The 20,863-nt window shown below is 42.3% G+C and overlaps 1 protein-coding gene across 1 annotated transcript in view; it reads left to right on the plus strand.

Annotated features, from left to right (window-relative positions):
• kif14 (kinesin family member 14) overlaps positions 1 to 20,863 on the plus strand; it is a 90,218-nt gene that overhangs the window by 49,686 nt on the left and 19,669 nt on the right. Inside the window, exons 20-25 of the mRNA XM_078561701.1 lie at positions 458 to 599; positions 11,835 to 11,929; positions 14,606 to 14,700; positions 16,378 to 16,602; positions 16,923 to 17,107; positions 18,819 to 18,977. Of these exons, the coding sequence (XP_078417827.1) occupies positions 458 to 599; positions 11,835 to 11,929; positions 14,606 to 14,700; positions 16,378 to 16,602; positions 16,923 to 17,107; positions 18,819 to 18,977 (901 nt within the window). The remainder of the gene's footprint in view (positions 1 to 457; positions 600 to 11,834; positions 11,930 to 14,605; positions 14,701 to 16,377; positions 16,603 to 16,922; positions 17,108 to 18,818; positions 18,978 to 20,863) is intronic.

Here is a 20,863-nt window from a genome sequence, read left to right on the forward strand (position 1 = left end):
GAGACAGTTCTCTTATGATGACAGGCTAAGCAAATTAGGTCTATATTCTCTGGCATTTAGATGAATGAGAGGTGATCTCATTGAAACCTTCAGGATTATAAATGGGCTTGACAGGGTAGATACTGAGAGGTTGTTTCCCCCAACTGGAGAATCTAGAACAAGGGGGCACAGTTTCGGGATAAGGGCCCGATCATTTAGGACTGAGATAAGGAGAAATTTCTTCACTCCTTGGAATTCTTTGCCCCAGAGCATTGTGGATGTGCCATCATTGGTTATATTTAAGGGTAAGATGGACAGATTTTTGGTCTCGGGGAATTGAGGGATGTGGGGAGCGGTTAGGAAAGTGGAGTTGAAGCCCAAGATCAGCCATGATATTGAATGGTGGAGCAGGCTCAATGGGCTGCATGGTCTCCTACACCTATTTCTTATATTTTTGTGTATTTTTTTTTTCTTTCAGGCATGAAGAGTTTGATAATGAAAATAAAAGCATCCAAACTCCAATTCAGGTGCAGGTTAAGAATACTAAGCTGGGCATCAGCACATTTTGGAGCTTGGAAAAATTTGAATGCAAGTTGACAGCTATGAGGGAACTTTATCAGGTAAAGTTATGTTCTCATTATAATAGATTAGGATAACTGCCCCAGCAATTCAGTCTTATTTAATGCATACACAAACAACAAACTTTTCTCTCTAACCTGGACCTATTAGCAGAAGGAAACAAGAAGCTAATGGTTTCTATGATTTCTATTTGCCACTTGGCGGGTCTTCATAATTAACTGCTGCTGACTATTTCTAATTTTTTTTTCACCACAGTCCATTACAAAATCAATTTTATGGATTTCTCCAGGAGCCAAAATAATAACACCAAATGCCTCAAATATACAAAATGCCTTCCCACTGTCCTGTTTAACATTTCCTCTAAGGCTTACTCCAAAATCCAATTTGTTACATCCTAATGCCTGTAGGAGGAAATTTTGGTATGATACTTATGCAACACAGCATGTACCGCTTTACAGAAGGGGCACAAGTAATTTGGAAATGCTCAGAATCAAATTTCCTTTTGCAAGTGCAACAAAAACTTATTTACATATCTTTATATTTCTTTCCCTCTTATTTTAAGCTTCTCTATTTTTCTTTTTCTTTTTCCTTGTTACTCCAGGTTTTTTTCTGTCCTATTGTACTTTATTAAAAAAAATTACTGTTTTAGTGTTTTCTGGCCCTTTGTTTATTTTTAGTTCTACCATATAGTTTTGTTTGACAATTTGCCTATTCTGGATGGCAGTTATGGAAATAGTTGGTTGGAATCAAATGCAGAAGTTTATTTTGGAAGCATTCTCTACTTGATTGGACTAGAAGATACATGGCCAATGTTTTTCTAAATTTACAATTTAAGTAAATATTTATATAAAGGAGAATCAATAAAATGACTTGTGGCTTTTTATTTGATATATGTTTACTATGAAGTACTGATCCAAATTAATACAGGATAAAACAATGCAAATTTGCCTTTGCTATGCTTATAATATACATTTTCTTTCATGTTTTATATTTTGCTAATTCACAGGTATTCACTTCAAGTGCCTATTACTAATATTATGTAAATTTTCATTCTTTGTCATAGTCTTTTTCCTAATACTACTATTTTTTAATCTAAGCTTTTATCCAATATTTGAATATATGGACTCTTTCCCTGACTTTTGCCATCCCTGTTGAGGCCTGATAAGCTAAGGTATGAAAATTAAGTTGTATCCTTGCACATGTCATGGAAATTCATGAGCCATAAAAGAGGAATCTGGACATGTTCTGATAAAGCAAATTCAGACGTCATAACCATTAGCCTGGCCTCAATATCGGACACTGCAATCAGTTTTTTTCAATAGAGGTTTAATCAAAAGGTGATGACATGGGCTTTTCAGATCTTTGACATGTTTTGTACACTGCAAAATGTTTAGGCTTGTAAGATTTACAGAAAGACATAGTAGAATTTTGTTGCAAAATGACTTCATACACATGTCTTTTCGCGAGGTTTAAAATGCTGCCTGTTTCTCTGTCCTTCTGCTTCGCATTTACCAGTTAATTTTGTTTTGACATATTTAGCTCAACAGTAATTTTCCTTCTTTTCCCTCTGAAAGCCCTGTTTGAATAGAGGATTTTAAAATTAAACATGTTCTATCTTGTGCCCAGGCAATTATTTAACACATTTGGTTTTAAATTTGCAAGCTGATAGTTTAACCCCCATGAGAAAATTGCACAGCAAAGTTCCTCCTTTTTTTGTCATTCTTCAGTTTGTCATTCTCCAGTATAGGGTGAAAAGAGTATGCAGATGATCATCACATTAGCTTTAAGGCTTGGTTATATCACAAAATCACAGAATTGTTATGATGCAGAAGGAGGCCATTCTGAATGAGCATTATGACTCAGTGCCATTCTCTTGCCTTTTCCCTGTAACCCTGTACATTGTTTCTATATAAATAATCATCTAATGCCCTGTTGAATGCCTCGATTGAACCTGTGTCTACCACACTTCCAGGCAGTGCATTCTAGACCCGAACCACTCGCTGTATGAAGTTTTTTCTCACGTGCATTTGCTTCATTCGCAAATCACTTTAGATCTGTGCCCTCACGTTTTTGATCCTTCAATGAGCGGTAACAGTTTCTCTCTATCTACTCTGTCCAGTCCCCTTGTGATTTTGAACACCTCTATCAACTCTCCTGTTAGCCTTCTCCTCTCCAAGGAGAACAGTCCCAACTTCTTCAATCTATTTTCATAACTGAAGTTTCTCACCCCTGGAGCAATTTTTGTAAACCTCTTCTGCACTCTCTTCAATGTGTTCACATTCTTCCTAAGTGTGGCATCCAGAACTGTACTTAATACTCCAGCTGAGGTCTAACTAGTGGCCTATACTAGTTCAGCATAACTTCCTTGCTCTTGTACCCTATGTCCCTATTAATAAAAGCAAAAAACTGTGGATGCTGGAAATCCGAAACAAAAACAAAAATACCTGGAAAAACTCAGCATGTCTGACAGCATCTGTGGAGAGGGATACAGTTAACGTTTCAAGTACGTTTGACTCTTCACCAATACTTTGCTGAGCTTTTCCAGGTATTTTTGTTTTTATTAATAAAGCCTAGGATACTGTTTGCTTTATTAACTGCTCTCTCCACCTGTCCTGCCACCTTTAATGCATTATGCACATATACACCCAGGTCCTTCTGCTCCTGCACACCCTTCAGAATTGTACCCGTTATTTTACATTGTCCCTCCATGTTCTTCCTGCTAAAATGAATCACCTCGTGCTTCTCTGCATTGAACTTCATCTGCCCACTCCACCAACTTGCGTATGTCCTTTTGAAGTTCTTCACTGTCGTCCTCGCAGTTTACAATGCTTCCAAGTTTTGTATCCACAAACTTTGAAATTGTACCCTTCACACCAAGATCTAGATCATCAATATATATCAGGAAAGCAAGGGCTCCAAAACCAACCCCTGGGGAACTCCACGACAAAACTTCCTCCAGTCTGAAAAATATCCTTTAACCATTACTCATTGTTTCCTATTACTCAGCCAATTTTGTATCCATGTTGCTACTGTCTCTTTTATTCCATGAGCTATAACTTTTCTTACAAGTCTGTTGTGCGGCACTATACAGAATGCCTTTTGGAAGTCCATGTACACCACATCAACAGCATTACCCTCATCAACCCTCTCTGTTACCTCTTCAAAAAACTCCAAGTTAGTTAAACACGATTTTCCCTTAAGAAATCCATACTGGCTCTTCCTAATCAATCCACATTTTTCCATATGACTATTAATTCTATCCTGAATAATTGTTTCTAGAAGCTCCCCCACCACCGATGTTAAACGGACTGGTCTGTAATTGCTGGGCTTATCCTTATGACTTTTTTTTTGAACAAAGACATGGGGCAGAATTTTATGGTTGACGTGCGGGTGGCGGAGCCTGCATGTCAGCGCTTAAAATGTCCCGCGCTGACGTCGGGTGAGGGTCCCGACGTCAGCGCGCGGCATCGTGATATTTAGGTGGGCGGGCGCTATGAAGCGCGACTCGCGTCCGCCATTAATTAAAGGCCTTGTTACGGCCCTTAACTCTGCAATTGAAGCTGATTTTGAGGATCCCGTGTGATCTTCGCCTCGGTGCACGGGCCCAACGGGCAGGCGGGTAACTGATTTTTTAACAAACCTCATCCACAGGCGGGATATGTGGGCTCAAGAGGGGTTGTTAATGTTTTATCTGAAGTACTTAATGCAGAAAGTGTTTTAAACCTGCCTGTGTGATTGTTAGCAGTTCAGATCGATTTCCAATAGCTTTCTCTGTACTTCGAAGCTTCAGCTCAGCAGTCTGCAGACAGTAATCTTTATCAGGCCTGCAGCTTTCCAGAGGCCTCCATTTAGCCTGGATATGGGTTCTGACATCTCCACTGGAGGCAGCTCCTCTGAAGAGGAAGGGAGGGATAGAATAAGGAGGAGGCCAGGAGTGGACAATCAGTCTCCAGGGGAGCCACCTTTGGGAGGCCAGGCGCAGGCACAAGGGGCGCAGGGCCAAGAGGTTGTCCAAGGTGGAAGGGGCCGCAGAAGACGCCACTATCCTGCTGCCTCTGTATATAGGCGGCGAAGCAGCTACCTCAATATGACTGAGGTGCAGTGCCGAAGGAGGCTCCGACTGTCAAGGGGGACAGTCAACTACATCTGTCAGATGATTGGCCCTGAGATCTCCCCTAACTGTGTGGGCGGACACCCCATGCCAGCGGCTCTGAAGGTCACCAGTTGCCCTCCACTTCTATGCCCCTGGCTCCTTCCAGGGCTCGGTGGGTGATCTTTGCGGTCGGTGTCTCCCAATCAGCTGTCCACACTTGTGTCAAGCAGGTTACAGACGCTCTGTTCAAACGGGCATTGACCTTCATCCACTTCTGCTGCGACCAGGCAAATGAGGCACAGCGAGCCAGAGGCTTCTCGGCCATTGCTGGCTTCCCCCACGTCCAGGGTGCAATAGACTGCACACATGTGGCCATCAAGGCGCCAGCAGGTGAGCCCGGTGCCTTAGTCAACAGGAAGGGCTTCCACTCCATGAGCGTGCAGATAGTGTGTGATCACAGGATGCAGATTCTGCAAGTTTGTGCAAGGTACCCAGGCAGCTTCCACGATGCCTACATCCTCAGACACTCCCAGGTGCAGGCGCTCTTCCGTGCTCCGGCTCGGCTGGATGGTTAGCCGGTGGGTGTTAAGGGCTATCCCCTCAGAAGGTGGCTCATGACGCCTCTCCATCATCCAAGCACAGAAGCTGAGGAGCGCTACAATAGGAGCCACGGCACCACAAGGGCTGTGGTGGAGAGAGCCATCTGTCTTCTCAAGATGCGCTTCTGTTGCCTGGATCGCTCAGGGGGGGGCGCACTCCAGTATCACCCAGATCGCGTCTCTGTGATAGTGGTAGCATGCTGCGCTCTGCACAATCTTGCGCTGGAAAGGGGAATGCAGTTGACGATGAAGACCTTGATGTAGTGGATGAGGCTGCACATGATGAATCCAGCAGTGGCTCAGAGGATGAGGAAGCAAAGGGCAATAATGAGGGGCAGCACGCCGACCCGCTACTACACCAAGGAGGCAGGGACATCCGGGACACTTTAATCCTACGAACCTTCAGCTAGCTCCACACACATGGATCAGCAGGGCCAGCATTGCCTGGCGCTTCCACACGTGGCACTTAGGTGCTACATCTTCCACCTCATCAGCTGCAACTAAGGGCTTAGTACAGAAACATCAATGTCCATTCAAACACTCATGTCTGTGAAACATACAAATGCAACACAAAGGAAATGCCCTCAGCCATGGTCAGAAAAGTGGACTTTATTCCTACCAAAATAAAGCACAAACGTCTCTCTGACATACAAAATTATATATTCGCTAATCTAGGGCCAACACAAAATCACCAGTGACAAACCCGTGGAGTGCTTAACGTGCCTTATGCTTACGTTTGCGGGTGCTACGTCCAGGTGCCGCCCCATTGTTTGGAGTAGCTTGAGAGAGCCTGCTGACTCTGCTGTCCTGTTGGCCTCAATGACCTTGGCGGCCGTCCTCTGGCCTGTGGAGCCTGTGCTGGCCCTGCCTGGGAGGGAGTAGCCAGTTCCAGAACTGGCACCTCCCCAGTTGTCGCAGCCTCAACGGATGCAACGGTCACTGGCAGAGGGGCGGAGGAGCTGCTGCCCTCATCCTGAGAGGAGCTCGCAGCGACGACAGGCAGCTGCTGCGCCAACGTGAGGTCACATTGGACCTCCCTGCTCACCGCAGATGGATGGGCACCGAGCAGCGACACTTGGTGCCCAGAACATCTTCCATATTGCGAATGACCACCTGTGGCCAATAGTGCTGTGAGGGCTTGCAGGTCAGAGCTTAACCCAATCAGAAGATTCGAAATCTGCTGGAAGTCCCTCTCCATGAGAGTCGCCAATCTCTCAATGGAGGAAGCCTGAAGCTCTGTCCTGAGGTTCATGCCATCACTGACACTCTGCCTGGATTCCTCCACCACAGAGTCCAAGTGAATCACACCCTCATGCAACCCTGCTAGATGCTCCCGCGTACCCTGCCGCTTGACCTGCAGCTGCTGCACAGCGGACATCTCCAGAGGCACATCATCACTGCCTGACTCAGCATGTGCCTGGTCCCCTGCAATCCTCCGGCTGCTGGCGCCATCGGCACTCTCTGTCCATGCCATCTCCTCCAGCGATTGTGAAGTGCCGTCTCCACTGTGCCCCAGGACACTAGCCGACGTCATAATCCCCACCAAAGTGTTCGTCGTTGCGCTGGTGCCTGCCTCGCTGAAAGGATGTGACGCAAGTTGCAAGTGTTGGCCCTCAGGTGTGGGGGGGTGCTCTGGACTTGTTGGTGGCGGCCATGCAGTGGTGATGCTGAAATTAACAACAAGGACAGTGCATCAGTTAGCGTTCAGTCAGTAACACTTTTCATCCCTTTCCCCACCCCAGCCTCATAAGTCGCTCACCCTTCAAGAACCTAAGGAGACAAACGTTGGTGGTGTGGTAAATAGTCCAAACATTACACGCGCATACAGACAGGCTGGTCAGATGGCCTAAGGAATGCCACATGGAATGTTATGTGGATAAGTGTGCGGTTATGCACTTGGGCAAGACAAGCAAGGAACGGGAATAGATGAGTAATGGTAGGACCTTGGGAAGTCACAACGATTACAGGGACCTTGCTGGGCAGACCCGTTAAGGGAGCAGAACAGGAACATAAGGTGTTTAACAAGGTCAAAGCCAGACTTGCCTTTATTAGCCGAGGAATAGAATGTAGGAAAAGGGAGGTCATGTTGCAAGTGCAGAAAACGCTATCGAGGCCACATTTACACTTCTGCATTCAGTTGTGACCTGTGCTTCATGGGAGGGATGGCATTGGAGTGGGGAGAGTGCAGAGGTTCCTGACCTGGATGCATGCTGGCCTGGAGATTTGGAGTTATGAGGAAACGTTGCATGCACTAGTGACATTTGCCGTGGAACACAGGAGATTGACAGGTCACATTTTATGACCTTCATACCGTTATAAGGGGCATATACGTGGACAGAAGGCAACATTTCCCCTTGGCGCAGGGATGACTAACGTGGTAGCATTTATTTAAGTTGAGTGCCATGAAGTTGACAAGTGAGGTGCTGAGGACCTTTTGGACAGAGTAATGTGGGACGCACTGGCTGAAAGGGTCGTGGAGGTACAAATCCTCCTAAGATGCAATAAGTCTTTGGATGTGCAGCAGCGATGCCATGGCATGTTAGGCCATGGGGATAGTGATCACAAATGGGATAAGGCAACTTTGGAAGGTGCTAGAGACGCGCATCCTCAAGGGGCCGAGGGACATGTGTGTATGACCCACACGTCTGTCTGTGAATGAGCAGTGTTGCTGCATTAACGATTGCAGCAATCATCAGTGCTTTGGATGGTGGGGAGACAGAGTGGATGGGACTGTGGCCCTCAAATACCTGGCCGCTGCACCCCAGCCTTGCGGACACCTGCTGACCTGGCTGCCTGCCTCCTCCCCAGCTCCATGGCCTGCTCCTCATAAGTGGTGAGGTGCTGCAGCACAGCGTGCCCACCACCAGTCCGCTGACACTCCCGGCTATTGTTCTCCGATTTTGCCTGCAGAACAGAGAAGAGGATTTATTGGGGCTGATTGCTCATGTACTCTGCACGCGCACGCCGCACCCCAACCACAGTGGACAACGGCTCCTGTCCACACTACTGGTGATCAGTTCCCAGAAGATAGTACGGCTGCTCCCAACGCCCTCCCCCAATGGCCACCTGGGACACATTTGGCGTCCATCACTTTGAATAACACACGGGTCTTCGCGCCCATGGCAAGGAGGCGCAACTAGGTGTGGCGCCGAGGCCAGCAGATGGCCCTTGGCCACGACACCTTGAGGTTCCCCTTCCACCATCTCATCACCATGAATAAGACATGTGTTGGAGTTCTGAGTATGTGTCTAGCTGCCTCCCTTGCAGGTTGCCCCCAAACTACTCAAATGCGACAAACACCAACATATGCTGCGGGGAGAACCCATCTTCTCCTCAACCACTAAGCATGGTCACTATCTGTTTGCCCACCCAGCGTGCACCAAATGCCCAATGCAGTAACGACACTAATGCGGGGTGGGGGGGCTCAAAGGCTAAGGCTACCTGCTGGGTAAAATGGCCAAGGCTGACATGGTACTCACCCTTCCAGAGCGCAACAAATCATTGAAGCGCTTGTGGCACTGTGTTCCTGTGCGCCGCACAGCATCTTGAGAGCTTACAGCCTTCGCTACCTCCTGCCATGCCTGCCTGGTCACGTGGGGCGCCCTCCTCCTCCTCCCATCCTCCGGAAACAAGATGGTTTGACACCTCTTCCAGGAGGACAGCAAGGCAGGCATCGGAGAACGGAGGGGCACAGTGGCCCCCTGCTGGCCTACCCTGCAGCCTGCCCTCCTCCTCCTCCTCCTCTGCCCTCACCTCTTCTGTTGCCCGATGACTGGCCATGGTCAACAGCCTAAAGGAGGCAGCCTGGCCGTTCTTTATACAGACTGCCGGTTCCCCATTGGGACTGGCGGTCTGAACACGCCCGCCGCCGATTTAATTTTCCTGCTGAACACAGGAGTCTGAAACACGCTGGGTAGGCCTTAATTGACCCGCCTGCATAAAATGGCGGCATGGCCCATTTTGCTGGCAGGGATCGGCTCCCCACCCGTCGCCGATTCGGTCGGGCCCGCCCGCCCGACAAACGCAAAATTCAGCCCATGGGCCTGAATTTTCGGCTCGGCGAGCGGGGGCGGGGCCCGCTCACCGTGGCGTAAAATGACACGCAGTGATGTTGGGTGGGCATCCCGACGTCACCACGCGTCACTTAGATTTTCAGTTCGGCAGGCGCGTCAAACTGTCAAAGGCCCATTAAGGCCATTTAAAAATCAATTAAAGTGATAAACTGAGCTGCCCGTAAACCTCGGGCAGGTGAAGAGCCCAGGCGGCCTTCACATTTTTCATGGAACCTCATCCACGGGCAGGATGAGGTTTCATTAAGGGTTTATAAATTACATACATTTTTAAATTAATTTTTATTGACACTGTCACATGAGGGGACATGTCCTAAAATTTTTTCTTTTCTTTATTTAAATTTTTGAAACTTAAACTAATTTCCTTGAGGCATCTCTGTGCCTCAGGGAGATTTCTGTGCTCTTTCATGCGCATGCACGAAAGAGCACACTCCCAACTCGGGGAATCTCCCCCACTGCCCCCCCACCACACGGAGCGCTCAGCGCTTCCGGGCACGCATCACGCTGTGTGGGCCTTAATTGGTCCACCCATGTAAAATGGCGGTGGGGCGCTGATTGTGTTCGTGCCCATCCCTGCACAACCTCCTCTGATTGGGGGGTGGGGGGGGTGGGGGGGGTGGGGTGGCAAATTCGCCCCATAATGTTTGCAATTCTCCAGCCCTCTGGCACCTCCCCTAAATCTAGGGAAGACTGAAAGATTGTGGCCAGTGCCCCTGCAATTTCCACTCTCACATCTTTAATATCCTGAGATGCAGTTCACTTGGTCCTGGTGTCTTGTCAACTTTAAGTACTGACAATTTATTCAATACCACCTCATCAATTTTGAACCCTTCTAATGACAAGAGTTTCCTCGTTTGTCACCGTGGCCTGGGTAGCATTTGCTTCCTTAGTAAAGACAGATGCAAAGTATTCATTTAACACCTCAGCCATGCCCCTCTATGTGTAACTCCTGTTTTGGTCCCTAATCGGCCCTACGCCTCTTACCGTATTTACAATTTATGTGCCAATAAAGACTCTGGGATTTTCCTTTATGTTGGCTGCCAGTCTTTTCTCATAATCCCTCTTTGCTTCCCTTATTTGCTTCTTTGCCTCCTCTCTCAACCTTCTGTTTTAAGCTTGGTCTCAATTGTATTTTTTACTTGACACCTGTCATAAGCATACCTTCTCTTCTTTATCCTAATTTCTATCTTCTTTTCCATCCACGGAACTTTGGATTTGTTTGCCCTATCTTTCCCCTTTGAGGGAATTTAACTTGACTGTGCCCAAACCATTTCTTCTTTGAAGAAAGCCCATTGTTCAGCTACAATTTTTCCCTCCAACCTGTGATTCCAGTCTATCTGTCCCAGCTCCATTCTTGCACCATGGAAGCCAGCTCTCCCCCAGTTAATTATTCTTACTCTGGATTCCTCTTTGTCCTTTTCTACCGTCATCCTAAACCTGATGGTGCAAAGTTCCAGAAAGTTTGAAAAATAAATCCTTAATGAAAAAATAGTATTTTACTGCATCTATGATTTGTCCTGCATTGGCTTGGGTAATGATCATTTGTGCTACTTTTGCCACATAATCATTCGGTGCATCAGCATTAAGGAACTGAGGAATTTCTACAAGGTTTGAACATTCAAAACTAAACTGATATTTTTAATGAAAGAGTCACTATGAAGTTAAGGACAATAACATAGTGGAGTGATTAATGTTACACACAGCTGGTGATTTGGGATTTCACTTGCATTATTGATTCTGAGACCTCTGTTGTTCTACCTTTACTGCTGACCCTCACCAGGCCTGACCTAAGGAATGTTTTGCGCTGTGATTTGAATAGTGAAGGTGTTACAAATTGCAGTTTGCTATAGATTTAGATGCACTTGAGGATCCGGTAGCACAGTGGTTATATCACTGGACTAGTAATTCTGAGACTTGTAGCAACTTTAAAAAAAAAGCTATCAGTGGCTGTGAAATGAGTGGATCATTGTAAAAACCAACTGGTTCACTAATGTCCTTTAGGGAAGGAAATCTGTTGCCCTTACCTGGTTTTGCTTATATGTGACTCCCGATCCATAGCAGTGTGGATGACTCTTAAATGTATCTGAAATGGCCTAGTAAGCTCCATAGTTTTATTTAAGAAGCTTCTCATGACCAATAAAAATGTTGACCTTGTCAACAATGTCCACAACGCATGGATGAACAGGAAAAACTTCTGCTGGATACTTGGGACAAGGGGCTTCCCATCACAATCGGTGTGAGGTGTTTATTAATTGCACAGATATGTTAACAAATTACTTGCTGTATTTGGTGTTTGCCTAGCTCATTAGCATTTAATCACCTTTTGTCTTGATACTTTTATTTTAAACTTGATGAATCACTTTGCTTCAAAATCCAACATTTAAATCTAGCTCTCTTCTATATCTATCTTGGAGAACTGATCAAAAATCCTGAAATTTGACAGGAGCAAATATTCTGGTTTGTTTTGCTGCTTTTTCAACATTAGTATCCATTTGGATTATATCTTCTCAACAGGGCAATACACATTCTAGAGATGAAGACCTTTTTTATGACCCTAATGATGACTGGGAAACTGATTTAACGCTCTCTTCCTCTTTCTCTAGAAGACGGTGAGTAGCTTTTGAAACGTGTTTCTATGCAATTCAAAGTTGATTTGAAAACAGCGCATTCTGGATTAGAAGGATATAACATAAGGAAGGTACTAACAAGATGGGAATCATTTTGCTGGTGTCAGTAGTGGGTCATAGTCTTCAGTCTAAGCCACCCTTTTTATTTGAATCAGTACTGCTCCACTGGGCTCTCAAAGCCTTATTTCCCTTCTTTCCAGTTATGGGTACTGCAATGACTTTGTTCTGTTATTTTTGAATGTAATATATACCAATACCCACATAATTATGAATACATTTACTGTGGTTTTGGATTTGATGGAAAGCATTTTAAATAAGATAATGCAAAGTGCATTGTGAGCATAATAGATCTGTAATTTCATGTTATCATTCCCAAACAGTGCAACTTGTATTAACCTTTTTTGTAGGCTGAGCTTCCAATTTTTAAAAACAGAGTATAGTGTATTCACTTCAAATGGAAAAATCGGTTTCCAACATGTGGATATTACACTAGCAATATTAAGTTGTATTCAGCACTTCTTCTACATGTTCCTAATTTGTATCTTATTACATGTGCATACCTGTCCTATGCCAACCACTATACTTTCTGTTTTGGGTGTTAATTTTTTCTCTATTTTGGATCCAAACGCTTCTCAACCCAAATACAAACAAGTAATGCTCTCTGAGACAGTTTGATAATGGCATTCTTAATTGTGCACTACACTTTGTGTGGAAGTGTGTAACCTATGCCCATCCTGATTTATTATGTTGTCTTGTTGTGGACACAACACTAAGCTAACAAAACCTAAAATGTTTTTAGTAATAGATCAGAAGTAGATGATGCTTGGTAAATTGTTGTTCCAAGTTTAAAAATTTTAAAAAGCCCTATTCACAGGTATGTGCCAACTGAAACAGAAGCTAGAGTCCTTCCAAACAGTGTCTTTTATCAGTCAATAGCTGCTTAACTAAAGGGCTTGCCATGTAAATCTGTGAAATATGGAAACAGACTGGGAGAAGATAGATTTTTACATCACACGTTCGTTTTGTATTGTTAAGGCACTGGAATAACCTCTGCTGTAATTCTGCCTTGAACGCTTACAGTGCCTTTTATGTAAGTTTTATAGTCCAGATGGAATGCTGTTGAGGATCGATACAGGTCTTGGTAACATTTTACCAGTTTAGTGAAGTTTAATAATTGTTTAAAACCACTGCAATAAAATATTTTTACCCTACAATGGAAAATATGTCAAATAACCTCTTTCAATTTGGAAAGAAATGTGCATTTGAGAAGAGCATCCTTCCAAAAAAAGTGATCCTTTGTACCTTTTAGGGTTCCATAGACACAAATCTATAACAATATATGCATTGGTCCCTTCTGTGATAGTTAGTTATTTGCTGTTATCTACTGAGGCATTGCCACTTGATACATATTTCTAAACAATCACCATTGTTAGTTTTAAATGACTATTGAATTGTTTGAGATAGAGAGTCTGTATAATAAAAGCCCATATTCTAGAAAGACCTCATTTGCTACGTAGCAATATTGGAAATAGGTTGTAATGAATGAACGCTTCAGAACATTTAACTATCTCCCCCTTCGAGCATCATGCTTTAATTAACTTCTTGCTCTCTTCAGAAAAAGCACAATATAGAATGTTCTTTGTAATGAAAATTCACATTGTTTAAATCGCTTTGTTTAAATTTCTCCAAACTGGCACTGTTTGGCTTATGACCTCTAACAGTTCAACTAAATACTGTCAGCTGAAATGTAGGAATCAGTTGGTCCTACTTTGGGATAGGAAAGCCTTCAGTTGCTTGGCCTTGGATATGTCAGCATTGCTCAGTTGATAGGGCCCTGGTTTCTGGATTAGAAGATTGTGTTTTTGAGTTCCACATCTAGGGCTTAGATGTGTAATCTATGCTAAAACTCATCTGAGAGACTGCCGCATTGTTGGGGCCACCACCCTTCAGATGAGACAAAATACCTGCTAACAGTTGAGGAAAAGCACTTTTTTAAAAACCCTGTGGTGATTTTTAAATAGAATTGGCAATTCTCCCAGTGTCATGCCAAAATTCTTCCCTCAGACAGTACCACCTAAACAAAAAAGAATTCATCTCATTGTTTTTGTGTTGTTAGTGATGGAATTGTTTAACACATTTGCTGTCATGACGCTACTGCGTTTGAACAACAATTTACTTTGTCATGTTTTACTAATGTCATAAAGCGCCACATTATGTTGAGTTTTTAAAAAATGGCTTTCATTATGCCTTCTGTTCCAACATTGCACATAAAGAAGAAAGAAAGATTTACTTTAATATAGTGATTTTGACGACCATTGGGTGTGTTGAAGTGCTTTACAGCCAATGAAGTAATTTTGAAGTGCAGTCATCTTGAATCATGCATGTTAAGTTTATATTTTTGATAAGTGATCAGATTAAAGATGTCATTTAAATATTTAACCAAACAGATGCTATGAAACTTAAATATCTATCTTGGTATCTATTATGAATAAATACCCCTTCAGGAATATATTCCAACATTCATAGTTCTACCTGTATTATTATTTAGAATGTGTGAATGCAATGATCAACACTTTGATAATGTAAATGATATAAATGCAGCAACTTGTGATATGTTTGAAAGAACTAAAATTATATGCTTAACTTTTTCATGCTTAGAAGCAGAAGCTTTTTCAAAAGCAAACGAATGTCTGGGTGTTTGGCAGGAATCCAAGCTTTTAGTGTTCAGAATCTGCAGTCTGCACATCCTACAGGTATCTCCATGCTATACTACTACTACTGGATATTGTGGATTCAGTGAATTAGTTAGCGTTTTATTTTCATAAACTGCTGCAATGAATACTTGATTTTTTGGCAATTATTTCTGTCAGTCTTCTCTCTCTACCTTGACACACTTTCTTGTCCTGAAGTAGTAATTCTGCTGAGATATAGTTCCATGGACACTGATTGTACTTTAATAAGTGCCTGTTCTTTCTGTGGGATTCGAGATGGTGTTGATAGATATTCTATCTGAAGGGCGCCATAACCCAAGTTCACCCGTCTGTATATACGCATGCCCTGTGGCAGCCATGGATAGTTATCAGGAGTAGAAACCTTGACTGCTTCTAATAGAAAGTGAATGAATGGACCTTGGTCTTTATTTTGCCAGAAATTCCCAGGTTCCTAATTCTTTTTTACTTCTTCCCTAACTCCTGCATTCATAAGCCAATTTTTATGTCGTCCCAGCATAGATTGGCTCAGTGGGATCAAACCTAGGACATGGTTTGCAAAGTTTAGCAAACTACTGCCTTAAAATAGGAAATGCTAGATGAAAAAGAAATTGCCTAATTTTTGCTTCCATAATCTCCCAAGGGAATTTGTTCAATAGATTACCCACTTGCTCACTGAAATAATATTTCTGTGGCAGTTTAAATTTAACCCCTTGATTTAACGTCCCTTACCCCACCTCAAGCAGAAGCCTTGTCCTCTGGCTCCATGATTTTGAACAAGGTAGAACAGCTTGTCGTGGTCTACATTACTTTGATCATTTAGAATCTTAAAACCAGATGAACTGTTGGGCAGTGGAAAATTCTGTTGGGTGGGGCTGGGGGGTGTTTTCAACAAAAAATCTATTATTTTACTGGGAGGGTGTGTTTCGGTGGGTACTGAAAGTTTGACTTGTTTCAATTTCTGCAGCTACTAAATACATACCCTTTTGATTTGAATACTTCTGATACGTGATCTCATTTCTGAAGCATGTAGTAAATGACAGTAGTTTGTCAACATTAAATGCTTTTATTTCCGTGCAGTTAATATTGCTTTTTTCATTATTTCTATCAGAATTAACACAAATTTGCTATTGAATTGCACAAAGTAATAATGCAAACTTGTTCATGTAGTTCAAATTGTTGTTTTGAGTATGTGCTTTGGAAAGAAAATTAAGTTGTCACCATGGCAACTCTAGATGCCACATTTATCGTCCAAGGCAGCTGCCAGCCTTGTAGAGCTTGAGGCAACACAATAGCTCCTCTGTGACAAGATGAAGAATACTCGTAACCTTTGAATTATTTCTATGAATTTCAAGTTGCGCAGCAGGTGGTTGGTTAAATTTTACCTGCTCCACTGTGCTTCTTGACAGCTGTGAATACTGTCATTGCAAGGTAGATAGGCCTCAAGTAGAAAAAAGCATCGTTTTCCTTAAAGGCTTCACCATAGATTTTCCTAGAAAGACTGTTCGATGTTGTCCTTAGTGCTGTGTATGATATATAATAGTTCAGCAAAATCAAGAGCTGGGGCAAAATGCATTTATATATACACTAGGTTTTGTTGTAGAATTTGTTTTTTGAATCAAGTAAAATTTCTTTTGCATTCACTGGTAAAGCTGGAACCTTGAGTCTTTAAACAGTTAGTTAAGTTTTTTTACTAACGAGATTCTTTTCATTTTGGAACAGATCTACTGAACGTTTCTCAGAGTATATGTTTAACAGGGTCAGAGTCGACACTGCCTGTTGTTTGTAAGGAAATTTTGGGTGCAGCTGTTGATTTTCTGGGAAGAAATCATTTATCACAGGAGAACATTCCTGATAGACTTCTCACTGACCTCCTCACCATTCATAAGGGGACAATGGAAATCTCCAAATCCTATGAACAGCTAGATGAAGAAAGTCAAGAAAATTGTAAGTCTGTGATTCTGTTTTTTAAAAAAATTGCAGATAACTTTTTTTCTCCAGAAAATATTTTGACACTTTTTAGAATTTAGAAAAGGAGAATGCAATTAACTGCATGCTTTCCAATTATGTATGAGACATTTATTCTGAGAATTGGACAATAAATATGAGCTGATTAGGTCTCCTTAGTGTGGCTTGGAAAGCTTTTTAAATGAGAAAATGAAAGAACCCTGGGAGTCATTGTTCATCACTTATGCTGTTCAATTTATTTGTGCATGATTTCACATTGCGATCTTTCTTAATGACTCACTTTTTTCACTTCTACATAGTGTTCGCCAATAATCAAGCCATGCAGTCTTACTGTGTCAGAGCCACATCAATTTTTGAAAGGGTGACAGTTCTAGTGAAACTGTGGATAGACACTGTCCCGCAAGACACTTGCTTTGGGATAATTGAAGATGAACTGCTTGGTGAAGTTAGAACATTGGGTAGAAACTTACAACTATTATTGCAGGTATGTAATGTTCATTTTCATTATGCCTGTGTGCAAGACAAAATAGCAAAACTTATAACAGGCAGAGAACCAGAGGGCATAGTTTTAAACTGTTTTGCACAGCAAGTAGTTAAGGTTTGGAATGCACTGCCTGGAAGTGTGGTGGAGGCAGGTTCAATTGTGGCATTCAAGAGGACATTGTTTCTATTTAGATAATCATCCAGTGTGCAGGGTTATGGGGAATACATTAAGAACATAAGAAATAGGAACAGGAGTAGACGATTTGGCCCCTCGAGTCTGCTCCACCATTCAATAAGATCATGGCTGATCTGCTTGTTTCAATTTCCACATTCCCATCTAACCTAATCCAATTAGAAATTGGCACTAGGTTAAAATGCTCAGGGAGCCAGTGCAGACACGATGGGTTGAATGGCCTCCTACACCGTAACAATTCTGTGATTCAAGATTAACATTCAAATTTGTGCCTCCATTTTTTTTATTTTCCCCTTGATATAACAGCAGATCCTTAACTAATAGTTCTGGCTGTCCAAGAAATAAATTGTAATGTAGTTTTCAATAGCACATAAAGGTTTTACATTCATGTTGAAAGTGTCTTCCACTTGTACTTTAGACAGAGAAGCTAACAAACCGGATAAAGGATACAAGAGGAAGTCTAAAATAGTTGTTTCATCTGTGAGCTACTACACCAGTTTTTATAAATATCTCAATTGGAAAATGAATGGGCTCAATTATACGAGGTGCCGAATTCCCTGCCCACCACCCACCCTCCTGCCCACACTCCCCCACCCCACATTCCACACTGGCTAAAAGGATAGGGGGAACACTGGGTACCCTGCAGCCATTTAATGGCTTGACTTGAGGAGGGTCTTCTGCCTCAGAGTTGCTGGCCAATCAGTTTCTCTCCCTCTCTCTATCAGTTCCTCTTAATGTCTTGAATACTTGAATCACGCCTTAACCTTTTAAATTCCAGAGCATACAAAATATAAAATAGTATTGTTTGAGTCAGTATACGAGGTTGTGTATATATTGGTTAAAAAATATGTATTTATACTCTGGCGGAAGGCTGAATGTACAGAGGCACAAAGGGATTTGTGGATTCAGGCTCACAATACATTAAAAGGGCACTTAAGTGAATAGCACGATAAGAAAAGATAATAGAATTTGGCAATATGTTTAAAATCTAAAAATCAAGATGGAATTGAAATGGAGGGAGGTGGAGGAGAGGAGGGCCATAAAAGAAATGGGGTCAAGGACGATCTGATATTTTAAATTCTGTCAGACTAAGTTCCAACTGTTAATTTCACTGAATTGCACTTGTAGACAGGTTTTTTTTATTATCTGTTATTGCTTTCTAACATGCTGTTTTCTTGGAACTCTATACTGTACAAGCCAAAAACTGAAACTGTTGGAAATCTCCTTGAGAACTATGCTCAAAATGTTATCCTGCACATTCTCTTTGCACATACTGAATTACCTGCAATGCACGTCCAGCATTTTCTGTTTTTAGTTTCAGATTTCCAACATATGCAACCGTTTTTCTAGCTGTTATAAATTTTTTGTAACAGTTTTAAATAAAATTGGGTACTAACAAAGCTTTATTTTAATACATTTTTGTCTAGGTGCAAGAGTTCTGAAAACTGGAGGAAGGAAGAGTTGTTAGTGCTTTATTCAATATCTTGTTGCATTCTGATCCCTGTTTGTGTGTTTCCAGGGCTGTGATTCAGACATTTCTTCTATGGTAATGGAAGCCCAGAACAAAATAAGCCAAACAATTAGAAGACTTGTAAAGCACATAGGTCATTTGGCAGCATTCATGAGCATGGAGCTGCATTTTGACGAAGAGAACATAGATGATTCACCCAGTTACAAGGTACTGTGTTTTTCCAGCTTTGAATAAGAAAACATTCCAGGCATTGATAATTCAATGTGTAATGTGAATTTTATTCTTGCTCCATTTTAAAAAAAGCTTTGTGTTTTTAAAAAAAGGTTAAAATGTGCACATCAGCACTTTGTGAATTGAAGGTACATTTTAAATCTACTATCTCTAAGTACAAAGCAGAAATGCTAAAACAATCTAGGACATTCAGTGGATTGTTTGCTAAGTTCATCATGTTTTACTTTCAGCTCAAGGGATAGTCAAACTTGTGCCACACTGCATGCCTCTGATGATCAGCCTGAGGTGTGGTTCTTGTGGGATGAAGGCACTGGAATAGAAGAACTCAAAATTAACTTTGCTTAAAATAAATTACTAAGAGTCCTAAATTCCTGGAATATTCTTAGTTGTGACAGCCCCATTTCAGGCATTGTATAATCTTCAGTCATTTTTATGAGTAGATGTCAAGCTGGTTGCCATCTTTTTATATAATATATAATTCGTATAACTGATCTGCCTACTTCTGTTACATTTTCTTTATCAGTGTCAAATTCCCAGCGTTATAATCAAGTGTGATTTCCCAGCAAGGATTTGTGTGGCACACTCACCTTTGAAATCCTCCAGTGATCTATCCTTGGTCCAGTCCTCTTCCTTATCTATCTCTGTGGCATCGTCTGCAGGCACTGGGTCAGCTTCTATATCTGCTTTTAGTTCCCTGTTAGTTGACCCCACAAACTCTCTTTGTAGTGCAAGCATACTTTTTGACTCTGATGGATGAGTCAAATTCCCTTCTAAACATCTGGAAGACCAGAGCCATTGTTTCGACCCACGTCATAAATTCCACTCCCTCAATACTGACTCCATCTGTTACCTTGGTACTCGGGACTATATTTCAAACCCCACATCCTAGCTATCGCTGTCTGTTTGCTTCTACCTCCAAAATCACTTGCCTCTGCAGCTAGCTCATCAACTTTATGTCACCCCTTGTCTTTTTCAATGTCCACTTTGGCATTGTCCCATATTCCACCCTTCTTAAACTCCAACTTGTTCAAAACCTGCTCACCCCATCCTGCTGATCGATTTGTCCCCTGAAATGTTTGAATTTAAAATCCTTTCCTCATCTTTAAATCCACCCATGAAAACTTCATGCACTGTCTTTGCAGTCTTACTAAGACTTTACATTCCCTCCCACACTCTTCATAGGAACAGGAGTCGGCTATTCAGCTCCTTGTCTGTTCTGGCATTCAATTCGATCATGGAAGATCTATACTTCAATTACGTTTTCCTGCCTTAGCTCCATATGTGTATAGCCCTTTCCTGACAAAAGTCTTATCAATTTTAGTCTTGAAAATTTCAATTTTGGGGAGCGAGTTCCAGATTTCCATTACCCTTTGTCTAGAAAATATGTTTTCTGATTTCTGTCCTAAATGCCTATTCTAAGTTTAAGATTATGTACCCTTGTTTGGAATTGCCCACTTGAGGAAATAGTTGATGGAATCTATCATCTCATGGCTTTTATTTTTGAGACAGACCCTAACTGAAAAGGGAAATTGGGAATGGAAACTGACCCTCCCAGTTTCTAATAGACTAGAAACTGAGATTGGAAACTAAAACTTCTGGGGAGACTGAACCTGGTTGAAACCAAATAAAAGGATAGAGCTATCAGAGCTCAGGTGAAGATGATGATCATTGTGGTCCTATACAGGCAACCTGAAGAGGACAGAGGCTAGATCCAGAAGCTGAGAATAGGCAAATATACAGTTGTTGCAACTGTTTCTTTTACTCGAAGATAACATTTGGATCTACACCATCCAGGCTATTGTAAGCAGAGTTTAGATTCTGCAGACACATGCCATTTTTGGTAAATACCATGCTGTGGAACT

This window comes from Cetorhinus maximus, chromosome 17, assembly GCF_964194155.1.
Source record: "Cetorhinus maximus chromosome 17, sCetMax3.hap1.1, whole genome shotgun sequence".
Lineage (NCBI taxonomy): Eukaryota > Metazoa > Chordata > Chondrichthyes > Lamniformes > Cetorhinidae > Cetorhinus > Cetorhinus maximus.